The 13,385-nt window shown below is 38.2% G+C and overlaps 1 protein-coding gene across 4 annotated transcripts in view; it reads right to left on the reverse strand.

Annotated features, from left to right (window-relative positions):
* SOAT1 (sterol O-acyltransferase 1) overlaps window positions 1-13,385 on the reverse strand; it is a 54,077-nt gene that overhangs the window by 22,729 nt on the left and 17,963 nt on the right. For all 4 annotated transcript variants that reach the window (XM_029230066.1, XM_029230067.1, XM_029230065.1 and 1 more), the window contains one exon: window positions 5,781-5,839. In XM_029230066.1, the coding sequence (XP_029085899.1) occupies window positions 5,781-5,839 (59 nt within the window). The remainder of the gene's footprint in view (window positions 1-5,780; window positions 5,840-13,385) is intronic.

Here is a 13,385-nt window from a genome sequence, read left to right on the forward strand (position 1 = left end):
GCAGGGAGGTAGAAGGAGGAGTCGCTGAGGACCAGAGTCACCATTCCAGCTGTGGACTTCTCACCTCTGGATCATTTCTACAAGAGGAAAATGCACTTCTATCTTGTTTAAGCCACAATTACTTGTGTTCATCTTGTGTTGCTATTACGGCACAAGCTAATCTCAACTTATACAAATGATCAAAGAATTTCTGGGCAGAAAACCCTTCGACTTGTCTTTCCAGCAGTCTGCCAACAAATCAAATAAGTTGGCACTATCCAAAAACTTCTTACTTTACTTGAACAAGTGATAAGCCATGAAGAGGAGGCCTCATTTGCAGACATGCCATTTGAGTCGTACTCATTACAGATTGCTCATTTAATGGTCAGGCAGCTGCACTAGATACTAATATGAAAAACAACACTAGAAATGCTATATAAGAAGCAAGCGAAATATAAATATTTATTTTTAAGAAGAATAGAAAGTAATTTTTCATCCCTTCACTTTTCACACTAGACCTAACATTTCCTCTATAAAATTGTGTACATTAATAAAAGTTCTACAAACATCGATAGTAAAGATATCCTCTTTTCTCTTCTCAACATACTCACTTTCCTCTGGAAACTGTCCTCAAAGGTGAGGACGGGCACCCCATGTCCAGGTTGGGGCTGTACTATATGGCCCTGCCCTTCTGAACAAAATTCAGTTCTCTCTCTCATAGACCTGAAACTCTGAGCTTAGAAAGCGTGACTGGAAACCTTATTAACTGAAAAATTCAGAAATAGCTGAACTCTTGCCATTAAAATAAATATCCTTTCCAAAGCCTGAGTGTGTTTGACTTCTCCTAGGATTCTATGAGATACATTAATCTTTCAAATACACTTCCTTTTATGCTTAAATAAGGCAAAGTAGGTTTCTGTTATCTGCAACCAACAGAAAAAATATAAAACAATGTTAAACAAAGCTAATTTCTCTACTAATGTAGAGAATGTAGCTCTGATGTAGCTGGTTGGAACCTAATCATTTGAATCTCCCTTGGACTGTTCCAAGATCTTTAAAGGCTTGTTACAACACAATTCTAAGGATTTCAAAAGGTCACGATTCAGAGTTACACAGTGCTCTATGACCCCACTAGCACCATATTTTTTTTTTAATTAAGTACTTCAAAGTTTTTTTTATGACAGCATTTAGACCTAGAAGTGACCTTAAAAAATTCAATCAGTTCAACCCACTAATGTCATCACCTCTCTCATTTCTCTTCCCTTAGGACTAAAGAGCTTGCTCAGTACTTGACAACCTTCTTCACACCTTTCCTTAATAGGAGCTCCTCTATCTGTACATATAAATTTTCACTGAATTCTTTGTAAGTTGCCATATTTAGCAAATAAAAATATAGGAGACACCCCCCCCAATATATATATTTAGGACAGTTGGTTAAATTTGAATTTGATAAACAACTAACTTTTTTAGTCTAGGTATGTCCCGAATATTGCATGATGACCAACAAACTATCTGTGGTTTGCCTGAAATTCAAATTTAACTAGGCATACTGTATTTTATCTAACAACTCTAGTGCCATGGAGCCGAAAGAGTTGCCCAGTAAGAGCTATAGGCTATCTATTCCCTTTACAACAGGAAGTAGAGAATTAGGAGCAAAAGTTTAAGTTAGCTACACAATGATGACACAGATTGTTAGAGCTGAAGGGGACCCCGGAGATAACTAGTCCAGTGTTCTTACTTTAAACATTAGGGTAAGAGTGGCCAGCTGGGTTGGAACATGACACCAAATTACAAATGACTAGAAAGATTGTTCATTTTCATTTGTCTCTAAAATTATTTCTAAAAACCCACAAGGGAAAAGAACAAGTAAATTTCATGGCTCTGAACAATATTCACATACCTGCCACCTCAGTGGTCATTGCATATTAGTAAATGTTACTAACAAAGCAAAACAACAAAAAAACATAACCAGTTAGACATCACTGTTATGAATGGGATAATTTAAGTAAATAAGATTACATACATAAAGCACCTACCTAATATAAGGCCTAGCCCATAACAGGACTTCTAAATGCAGTTCCCTTCTCCTCCCTGTCCCTATTTACTCAGTCTAGAATACTAAAATATTACAGTAGCTTCCAATCTGGTCTCAGTGTTTCCAAACTCTATAGAGTATCTTCAACTTTGATATCAGTATAGCATTCCTAATGTATCTCCCTCAAAAACGCTGCAATTAATAATGGCAAGATGTTCAATCTCTTCAGATACCAAATTGCCAATTAAAACACTCCTAAGTCAAATCATCCATAAGTTCCCCAAAGGAATTTTGGTGATTCACTCAGAACAAGCAGTGTATAACAAATAGAGTATATGCTAAGACCTTAGAAGTATAAAAGGGAGGACATCATTTCAAGCTGGGGTATTTAGAAAACTTTAAATTTTTTAAAATTTAATTAATTTATTTATTTATAGCTGTGTTGGGTCTTTGTTTCTGTGCGAGGGCTTTCTCTAGTTGCGGAGAGCGGGGTCCACTCTTCATCGCGGTGCGCGGGCCTCTCACTATCATGGCCTCTCTTGTTGCGGAGCACAGGCTCCAGACGCGCAGGCTCAGTAGTTGTGGCCCACGGGCCCAGCTGCTCCGCGGCATGTGGGATCTTCCCAGACCAGGGCTCAAACCCGTGTCCCCTGCATTGGCAGGCAGATTCTCAACCACTGCGCCACCAGGGAAGCCCTAGAAAACTTTAGAAGCAGCAGCATTTGAGTGAGAATTTGAAGGATATATAGTATTTTGATTGGTGAAGGTAGGAAGTTAAAGGAAATTTCAAGTAGGAAGAGCTTCATGAACAAGGGCATGAAGATAGGAAAAAAAAGGCTTACAATCTGGCCCAAATTTTATTTTTCTTTCTGTCATGCTCCACCAGGGGCACAGATGCTAATCAAGTGTAATTTCCAAGACACAGTTTAAGTTTCTTTGCTCCATACCTCTGTTCAAGCCATGCCCTCCTTCAATGACTGGGAACAAGTCTTGCACAACACAGAGTAATAAATAATACTAGCTAAACCAACCTCTACCTTTCCCTCCGCTTCTATTCCCTTACTTCATCCATTTCTTTCTCTCTCCTTCAAATCTTTCCAACTGACCAAACTAAAGAATAATATTATTCACTGATTCATATATAAAGTAGAGAAGTAGAATATTCTCTTTAAAAACAAAGTTTCAACTTAAGTCCTTGAAACATTCCCTCCATTCCCCCTCTCCCCTCCCCTTTTTCTTCTCACTCTACATTCCCTTTCCTCTTTGGGTTACTGATGCTATATATTTTTTTAATTCCCCTCCCACCTCAGATTTTTAAAATAAATAGCAATGACAGCAGGGATGGACTGCACTTTCATGAATGTGAAAACGTTCCCTCACAAGCAGAGCACAATAAGGGCTTTGTGTTCTTTCTGGGAAGGGGACAAGGAGCAGAAGAGGAACAGAAGGGGAATCTGAAAAGGAATGGAAGGTGTCCAGCCCGTCTAGAGGAATAAAGGTCAGGAATACTCTGGTAAGCCATAAAAACAAAATTTCTTCATTGTAATGACTAAATTTGCAAGAGTGGGTCCTTAAAAATAGCACATATGCCTACAAACTAAAGAGTTTTCTTTTGTTAGCCAAAATTATAAATTAGCCCTCAGAGAAGTGCAAGTTACCAAATCATCAAGTCTTCAATCTCTTATAATGGGACAACAAATTTTTAACTGGAAAAGACATTCACCAGAAATGGCCTTGATCACTGTAGTTTTAAAGGCTTACACAGGTAACCTAATGGAATCAGGAAAAATAAAATGTAACACACTATTAACTAGACGTCTAGACTCTCAGTTTCAAGTATAGTCAATATACCTTTTGAATACCACTTTATAAAGCAATGTAAAGTGCTTATATTGTAGAAAACACATATATACCTCCGGAATTGGGGGGGGAGGGCAGGGAGATATCACAATGTTAAGCAAATAGGTACTTGTAGTAAAATGTCTAGTGAGAGCACCATCCCTGGACTCAAAAAGTGCTGGATCTCCAACAAACGAGATGACAGTGAAAATACCCCAGGACTGGAAATAACTGAAAAACTAGCTCTCACAATTACAAAGACACTAATATCAAAGTGAATGCAAACAATCTTGCATATACTGTTTTATGAAACAGGATAAAAATATCGAAATTTACAGTATTCTATATAAATGCATATATGCATGCATGCATACGTAACTAAATAAAAACAGGGCTATTTCATCCACCTCATTGGATGTTTATATATTCAAGTTGGCCAATAATTTTTTTTCTTTTGCTGAGCACTTATGTATTTTTGTACCATATAAGTCATTTGCTTTTCAGGTTTATTATTTATTGACTAATCTCCTGTGTTAGAATGTGAGCTTCCTGAAGAAAGGGCCCTTTATTTTGATTAGTTATGTATCCCAGGGCTAATAACAGAGCCTGACATGTAGAAGGTGTTCAAAACAGTGTCAGGGAATGAATAAACTGATAAGCAAATTGCCTAAGTTCACAAGGTAGGTTATAGAGGTGGGTCTGTCTGACTCCAAAACCCAAGCATTTCCACTAAGCCTATGTTAGTACAAGTTATTCACATGCTTGGAGGAAACCATTCACTGAAATAAATTTTTAAAAAGAATAACAGACATGTATTTCAAAGGACTCTTAAAACCTTAGAAATTTTGGAAGTGATCTTATTGGGAAAACGAGAGGCTGCCTTGGATTTGAAGTCAACTTACATTTGGCACACAGAGTATTAGATTGTTTTTATATAAAATTATTTATTTTTTAAATTTATTTTTGGCTGCATTGGGTCCTCGTCACTGCGTGCGGGCTCTCTCTAGTTGCGGCAAGTGGGGGTCACTCCTCACTGCAGTGTGTGGGCCTCTCACTGTGGTGGCCTCTCCCACTGCAGAGCACAGGCTCTAGGCATGCAGGCTCAGTAGTTGTGGCTCGCGGGCTGTAGAGCGCAGGCTCAGTAGCTGAGGCGCACGGGCTTAGTTGCTCCATGGCATGTGGGATCTTCCAGATGAGGGCGCGAACCCGTGTCCCCTGCATTGGCAGGAGGACTCCTAACCACTGTGCCACCAGGGAAGTCCCAGTTTTTTTTGCTGTTTTTTTTTTAAGTGTTCTTTGTCCTCCAGAATTTCCTGAGGTCACTGCTGAATTCTAACTTGTAGAACTGTTTGCCCTGCTTGAAACGTCTGTTATTTAGTTATTTTTGGGCTGTGCCGCACAGCTTCCAGGATCTTAGTTTCCCAACCAAGGACTGGACTCGGGCCACCACAGTGAAAGCGTCAAGTCCTAACTGCTGGACCGCCAGGAATTCCCTGAAATGTCTTGATGTTGTTTGTGAGTTGATATTTCTATCTCTTCTACTTCCATAACAGGGAATCTACTTCTAAATTCAGATTCAATGTTTCTTGAAGGCCTATTATTTACTATGAAACATGATAGATACTTTCATAAAGCACCTACACAAGCACTTACACAAGCATTCAACTGTATCATGTTTGCTAAAATTGAGTTTTACTGTTAAAAGCCAGAAAATGAGAGTGATGGATGATAGTACAGAAAAAAAAAACAAAAAACAATCTGGTTCTTACGTAGGATGACAAGATGGCAGACCTTATTTTCCTATTTCATGTCGACTGCTAAGAAAGGTAAATAACTCTTTACACAGTTTAGCATTAAAAATTGTACTGAATAAAACTCTTTACCCTAAAACTCTACATTTTTGTTTCTGGAAGAGGGAGTTACTTACCTCTGCCTCTGCTGTCAACTGTATCTTCTTTGCTATCAGCTGTTTTAAATCAATCCGACCTAAGGAAAGAAAAAAATATAACTTTTAAGTTGATGGAGATAGTTACCTATCAACATTATTTAAATCGTGAAGTTGAAAAACAAGCAAAAAATGACGACTATGTAAACTATGGTACAACCACAAAACATGACACAACTCTTAAAAATGAAGCATGGGCAATATAAATAGAAGGAAATTTATACATAAAAATGCTAAGTCGAAAAAAAACAAAACTACTATATGTACACACAGTACTTACAACTATATTAATCATAGGATGCTGACAGTATAGGAAATTCTGACAGTAGAGGAAATTAGTTTCTGTGAATGGATCCTGCAACTATGAGTAGTAAAATGTACAAGCAACAATAGAAAAACTAAATAAATCGGACTTGGTCAAAAATTAAAAAAAAAAAAGTTTCTGCTCCAAAGAAGTAAAAAGATGCAAAACGGGGAAAAACACTTGCAAATCTGATCCGGAACCTGCATCCAGAGTATGTAAAGAACTCTTACAACTCAATGGTAAAGACGAATAGTCCAACTTAAGCATCTGAAAAGACACGTCTCCAAAAAAGATATACAAATGGTCAATACCATCTGAAAAGATGCTCAATATCACTGGCCATCAGGGAAATGCAAATCAAAACCACAAAGAAATATCATTTCATACCCACTAGGATGGTTATAATCAAAACACATAAGTGTTGGCCATTGTACACCTTAAGCTAATACAATGTTATGTGTCAATTATCTCAATAAAGCTAGAAAAAGAGTTGTACAAGCAGGAAATTTTGAGAAGAGCATTATTTCAGGGATTGGATGTGATAGCATTTCTGTAATACAATTAGAGAGTGTTAATAAACACTTGTAACAATGATGTTTATAAGCTTGGTACAAATAAAACAGAGTTTATTATTTACTATTTTAAAAATTTTTTTGTTTGTGTTGGGTCTTCGTTGCTGTGTGTGGGCTTTCTCCAGTTGTGGTGAGTAGGAGGTACCCTTCGTTGTGGTGCACGGGCTTCTCATTGCGGTGGCTCCTCTTGCTGGGGAGCACAGGCTGTAGGCGCACGGGCTTCAGTAGTTGCGGCACGCGGGCCCTAGAGTGCGCAGGCTTCAGTAGTTGCAGCACATGGGCTCAGTAGTTGTGGCTCATAGGGTCTAGAGCACAGTCTCAGTAGTTGTGGCCCACGGGCTCGGTTGCTCCAGAGACCTGGAAGCAACTGAGAAGTTGTGGGATCTTCCTGGACCAGGGATCGAACCCACGTCCCCTGCATTGGCAGGAGGATTCTTAACCACTGCGCCACCAGGGAAGTCCCAAAACAGTTTTTTTAAGTGAGGAGAAAAAAGCTTTGACCAGAACATGGAGAAATTAAAACGCTCCTACATTGCTGGTGAGAATGTAAAATGACACAATGCTTTTGAAAAAGTCTGGAAGTTCCTCAAAAGGTAAACACAGAGGTACCATTTAACCCAGAAATTCCACCCCTAGGTAAATACACAAGAGAAATGAAAACCCCCCTCCCATTTATAGAAAATTAAAAATCCAAGCCTCCAAAAAATGATCTAATAAGATCGCTCATTATCCTATGATATTCAAGCAACTAATTTTAACATTTTGGTAAATATTATTTGTCCTTTTACTTTGGCAAAAATTAAATAATAATATTAAATATAATATTATAAATATACATACTATAAAAACAGAGTCATTATGAATACTGTTTGGTAACCTGTTTTCATTTAACATATTGTTAGTATCTTTGCATATCATTATATATTCTTCCACATCATTTTTATTGGTCTACTATTCTATTTTTATGCCTGAAATAGAATTTATTTAATCCTCTATTGGACATTTTGATTCTTTATATCGTTTCACAATATTCCACTTGGAAAAAAGGCATGGAGAATGTGAAGGTCCAAAATGCACCTAATGAAAGCTCTATAAGGAGAGGAAAAATTTGAAGTAATAATGGCCGAGAACTTTCTGGAAGTGTTAAAAAAAAGCCAATCCTCAAAGGAAGATCAAAGAATCCCAAGCAGGGTAAAGATACATCATAGTGAAACTGTGTAACACAGAGGTTTATTTAAAAACAAAACACAAAACAAAAGGACTCTTAAAAGCACCCAGGAAGAAAATATCACCTTCAAGAGAATTGCCATTATGCTGAGTGTCTGACTCATCAACACCAACAACAGAAGCCGGCAAACAGTGAAATAATATCTTCAACTGTTGATAATAGTGAAGTTTATGACTGGGAAGGAGGCTAGAGGTCATATCACAGAGAGCCTGTGCGTATCACAACAAGGGCTTTGAGGAAACTAAGAATTTTAAGCAGAAGAGTAACTGATCTGATATTGGAAAACCCCACTCTCTGGCAGGAGAGGAAGAAAGGACCACATAAGAGAAATGCAATAAATCCTGACAAGAAATGATGTCGCCATAAGCCAAAACAATAGCGCTGAGAATGGACAGGAGAGGATAAATTTTGAAAATATTCCCAAATTGGTAACTTATTAGGTAAGAAATATGAAGGTAAAACAAATATCCATTTGATTTTTCCATCAACTGTAAAAATACTTTTATTTAGTTCTCTACCATCTATGATCAGACCATGGATTCATAAATAAGCTATTTACTTCATAAATAAATGAATACAGAAACGTCTTCCCTTCAACTAATTACCATAGGGGGATGGGGAAGAAGATGCCAAAGATTAATTCTCACTACCTGTGCATCATTCCCAAAAGGAATCTGTCTATCCATAAATAACCTAACCACCATTCAAACTGGCTTTGAGGAGTCAGGGTCTGGAAAGCAGGGAAAGAGTTTTTTCTCACTTAGACTAGAATCTCTAAAGGCCCCGCTCCAAGTGACAGTAAAGTTATATAAAGTCAAAGAAAAATATATTAAAAATCCAATTCAATTCATTTTCTTTCACCTTAAAACTAACCTCACACAATATTCAAAATTACTTTCTTGCTACCCACCCAAACTTAAATGTCATAAAAATCAAAAGAATAATACTCTAAAAGCTAACATCCAGTGATTTAAAGAACTATATACAGGGACTTCCCTGGTGGCACAATGGTTAAGAATCCACCTGCCAATGCAGGGGACATGGTTTCCATCCCTGGTCTGGGAAGATCCCACAAGCTGCAGAGCAACTAAGCCCCTGCGCCACAACTACTGAGCCCACGTGCCACAAATACTGAAGCCCGTGCACCTAGAGCCCATGCTCCACAACAAGAGAAGCCACTGCAATGAGAAGCCCGTGCACCGCAACGAAGAGTAGCCCGCACTGGCCGCAACTAGAGAAAGCCCGCGCACAGCAACAAAGACCCAACACAGCCATAAATAAATAAATAAATAAATGTTTAAAATATATAAAAATAAAATAAAAATAAAGAACTATGTACAGACACCCAACCACATAAATCAACTCAAGGTTTCTAAATTTCTAAAACATTGACCATGAAATAGGGATAAGCCAGGACTGAGGGTCATGCAATTTCTGAAATACCTGCCTAGATCTATTAATATCACTAACTGATAACTGATCATTAACTGATAATACCTATTAGTAGACCCAAAGATAAATCCTTAAAGAAAGCTCCTCTAGATTTTGTTTTTTCCTAACCCTCTTATCTCTAAGAAATCAGGCTTGCGACATTTATCTTCATGAACACTACCTCACACTTGTAAAGTCTACAACATTGAATTGAGTATTTAAAAATTTACTCCTTGAAGTATCAAAAATCTAATTTGAACCAGTTTTGATAAAGACCTTCCTAAAATTATTACATGCTTTACCACCTTAAAAAAAAAAGAGAGACTGTACATAATCTTTATGTCGAATAAAAGATCATTTATTGCACTGTGCTATTATAGTGACACCTTTAGTAGGACTGAAATGAGAGCAACAGAGCCCACACTAAACAGCTCCAGAAAGTTGTGCCTTTCTACTAGGGTTGCTTCTTCATGGCTCTTCACCAAATCTGATTCCTGTAACAATCCTATACTTACGCTACTATGCCAAATTTACTGCCAATGTTACCCAGAAGGAAAAGATAAATAACCAAGCTTATTAAATTAGTAACGCATTTATTCATTCAATTATATACTCACTCACTTAATAAAAACCCTCTGAGAACCCAATACATACGGGGTACTAGGCATGTATTCCAAACCCCTCCTTTAGGATCTCAGTAGAAGTATGCAAACATAGATAATTACAATACACAGAAGGGCTGTGGGATCATCAGGGTGGAGAGAGCTTTTGCAGAGCAAGTCAATTTTTGAGCTGACTCAACTGATAAAGAAAAATCACAGTGCACAAGGTATTAGAAAGATTATTTCAGGCAATGGAAACAGCATGAAGACTTGTAAGGACTTGGGTTTTCTGGGACTTGACCCTGAGTCAAATGCCTCTAAGTGCCAAGCTCTCTTTGCTTTACAATACTGTACTTAATATAGACTTTTGCCTAAGGGCAGCTTTTAACTCCTTACCTTCTAGGTTACCAGTTACTTTCTAGATCAGTGCTGCCCAACAGAAACATAATGTGAACCACATTATGTAATTTAAAATTTCCTGGGAACCACATGAAAAACTAAAAACAGGTGCAAAGTGAGTCTTTGCTAGAGTCACTAACCCTCTGTCATTATTTCTATCCTTCCCTCATCAACACCACTAATTTCTTGGACCCACCTAGCCACATCCCAATCCCAGATATTGCTTGCTATCTGCTTTCTCTGATTTCAAACTGCCATGCACTGCAGAAATATAATACAGAAAATGGGCCCACTATAAACTGTTGCTGTCTAGCGTTAACCAGGCCTGCAATAAAAATGAAATCTTTGTCTCTGCCTCTTGATGAATTTCTATAACATTCCTCCCAAGCGTAGTTCCAAACATTTTCCACCTTCAAGTCCCAGCCTTACAAAGCAAACTTCAGTTGATCATTTTGGGGACCAACTCCTGAAATGTCTTCTATCTTAATTTTCACTATCTTTAATCCTCTTCTCCACTGTTCCTTTGTCAGAGGAAGGGGTAGCCCATCTCTTTTTCAAGACTACCCCTTTAAACTATATTGCCTTGATCCTTTATATGTCCTTTGAGAAACTGTTCAAATCATTCAACACGCTGAGCCATTTATTTTGTCCACATTACATTCAGCACCAAAGTAGTCTTTAAAAATTTTCTGAAATTATGATATGGATGTCATAAGTGGTACTCAAAATTTATCTGTGAAGTATTACATATTTACTTAACGTTTTGGAAACAAATGTGTAACTGAAACAAACAATCACTTCATAGAATTGACTGCCTAGGATGAAGATTCTTCTTTTTAGTGAAAATTTCTTTAAATTACATAATAATAAATATGGTACAGAGATAGTGGCAAAATTATAAATAACTGAAATTTTGGAAACAATGTCCTTTGGAAACAAACAACAGCCCTTTCCAATGAACCTCTTATCTTTCAAGACCCAACTCATGCTGTCTTTTCCTTTTAATATAAAAAGTCCTGGAAAAGTGGTTCGTACTTCCTATCTTCACTGTCTCACTAGCAATTCATCCCCAACATGTTTCTGCAACTCTTCCTTTTCTGGAGTCACTATGGCCTCCAAATTTCTAAATTCTCATCCTCATTAAACTTGCTGCAAGGAGTTCCCTTGGTGGCCTAGTGGTTAGGATTCCAGGCTTTCAATGACAGGCCCCCAGTTCAATCCCTGGTCAGGGAACTGAGATCCCGCAAGCCATGCGGGATGATATCATATATCGCTTATATGTAGAATCTAAAATGTGATACAAATGAACTTATTTACAAAACAGAAACAGACTCACAGACATAGAGAACAAACTTCTGGTTACCAAAGGGAAAAGGGGGTTAGGGAGGGATAAATCAGGAGTTTGGGATTAGCAGATACAAACAATTATATATAAAATAGATAGGGAATTCCCTGGAGGTCCAGTGGTTAGGACTCGGGGCTTTCACTGGTGTAGGCCCAGGTTCGATCAGTGGTTGGGGAACTAAGATTCTGCAAGCTGTGCAGTGCAGCCAAGAATTTTTTAAAAATAAGAAAAAAAAAAAAAGATAAACAAGGTCCTACTGTATACCAAAGGGAACTATATTCAATATCCTGTAATAAATCATAATAGAAAAGAATATGAAAAAGAATATACATATATATAACTGAACCACTTTGCTGTACACCAGAAACACAACATTGTAAATCAACTGTACTTCAATAAAAGATTTAAAAATTAATTAATTTATTAAATTTTAAAAATCAAGGCCTACTTATAGTGACTAAATTCCTAACGATGACTAAGGCCTACTAGGCAGTGATGAATCACCATTTTTCAAGTTCCACTTCTTTTAGTTTCACTTCTTTTAACTAGCATTTTCTTTGTCTCCTTGTGGTAAGTACAGAATTAGCTAATGTGTAGGCACTGACTAGCAGGTTTTTACTGCCTAGAGAAGTTCAAACTCATTTTAAAATCCTGATAATTTTCTAAAAAACTCTCATTGACCATGCCTTAGAAGATCTTCATCCCAGCTTCACCTTGCTCTCCATAGAGATATAAGTAACCCAAAAGAGTCATGTGAAAGCCATCTTTATGTCTAAGGATGGTTGGGCTTAGGAGTAGTCCTTGAAAGAACAAATCATTTATCAATCTTAGAAGCAAAAGGGGAGATACAAAAAAAAAAAAAGTATAATCCATCTATAGGGACTTCCCTAGGGGTGCAGTGGTTAAGAATCCGCCTGCCGGGCTTCCCTGGTGGTGCAGTAGTTGAGAGTCTGCCTGCCGATGCAGGGCACATGGGTTCGTGCCCCGGTCCAGGAAGATCCCACATGCCGCGAAGCCGCTGGGCCCATGAGCCATGGCCGCTGAGCCTGCGCGTCCGGAGCCTGTGCTCCGCAACGGGAGAGGCCGCAACAGAGAGAGGCCCGTGTACCGCAAAAAAAAAAAAAAGAAAAAAAAAAGAATAAGCCTGCCAATGCAGGGGACACAGGTTCGATCCCTGGTCCAGGAAGATCCCACGTGCCACTGAGCAACTAAGCCCGTGCGCCACAACTACTGAAGCCCGCGCGCCTAGAGCTCATGCTCCGCAACAAGAGAAGCCACTGCAATGTGAAGCCTGTGCACAGCAACGAGGAGTAGCCCCCCCGCTCGCCGCAACTAGAGGAAGCCCGTGCACAGCAACGAAGACCTGACACAGCCAAAAATAAATTTTTTTAAAAAAGGTATAATACATCTAAATCCTCTATTGCTCCATCGACCTCAAAAACCTTTCAAAATTGTCTACTAATCACATGTCTACACTGCTACAGAGAAAGGAACCTGAACTAGAAATGAGGGTCAGTATATAAATATCATACAGAAAACGAGATTTAATAGATAATGTTGAAACAACTGGCTGGCCATTTTGAAAACCTGTCAAATTAGATCCCTAGCTCACTTATTATTCAAAATAAATTTCAGATGGATCAAATATTTGAATCTTAAAAAAACCCAGGGCTTCCATGGTGGCGCAGTGGTTAAGAATCCACCTG

The sequence above is a fragment of the Monodon monoceros genome, unplaced genomic scaffold, assembly GCF_005190385.1.
Source record: "Monodon monoceros isolate NGI ecotype Baffin Bay Population unplaced genomic scaffold, NGI_Narwhal_1 Super_Scaffold_18, whole genome shotgun sequence".
In the NCBI taxonomy this organism is placed as follows: Eukaryota; Metazoa; Chordata; class Mammalia; order Artiodactyla; family Monodontidae; genus Monodon; species Monodon monoceros.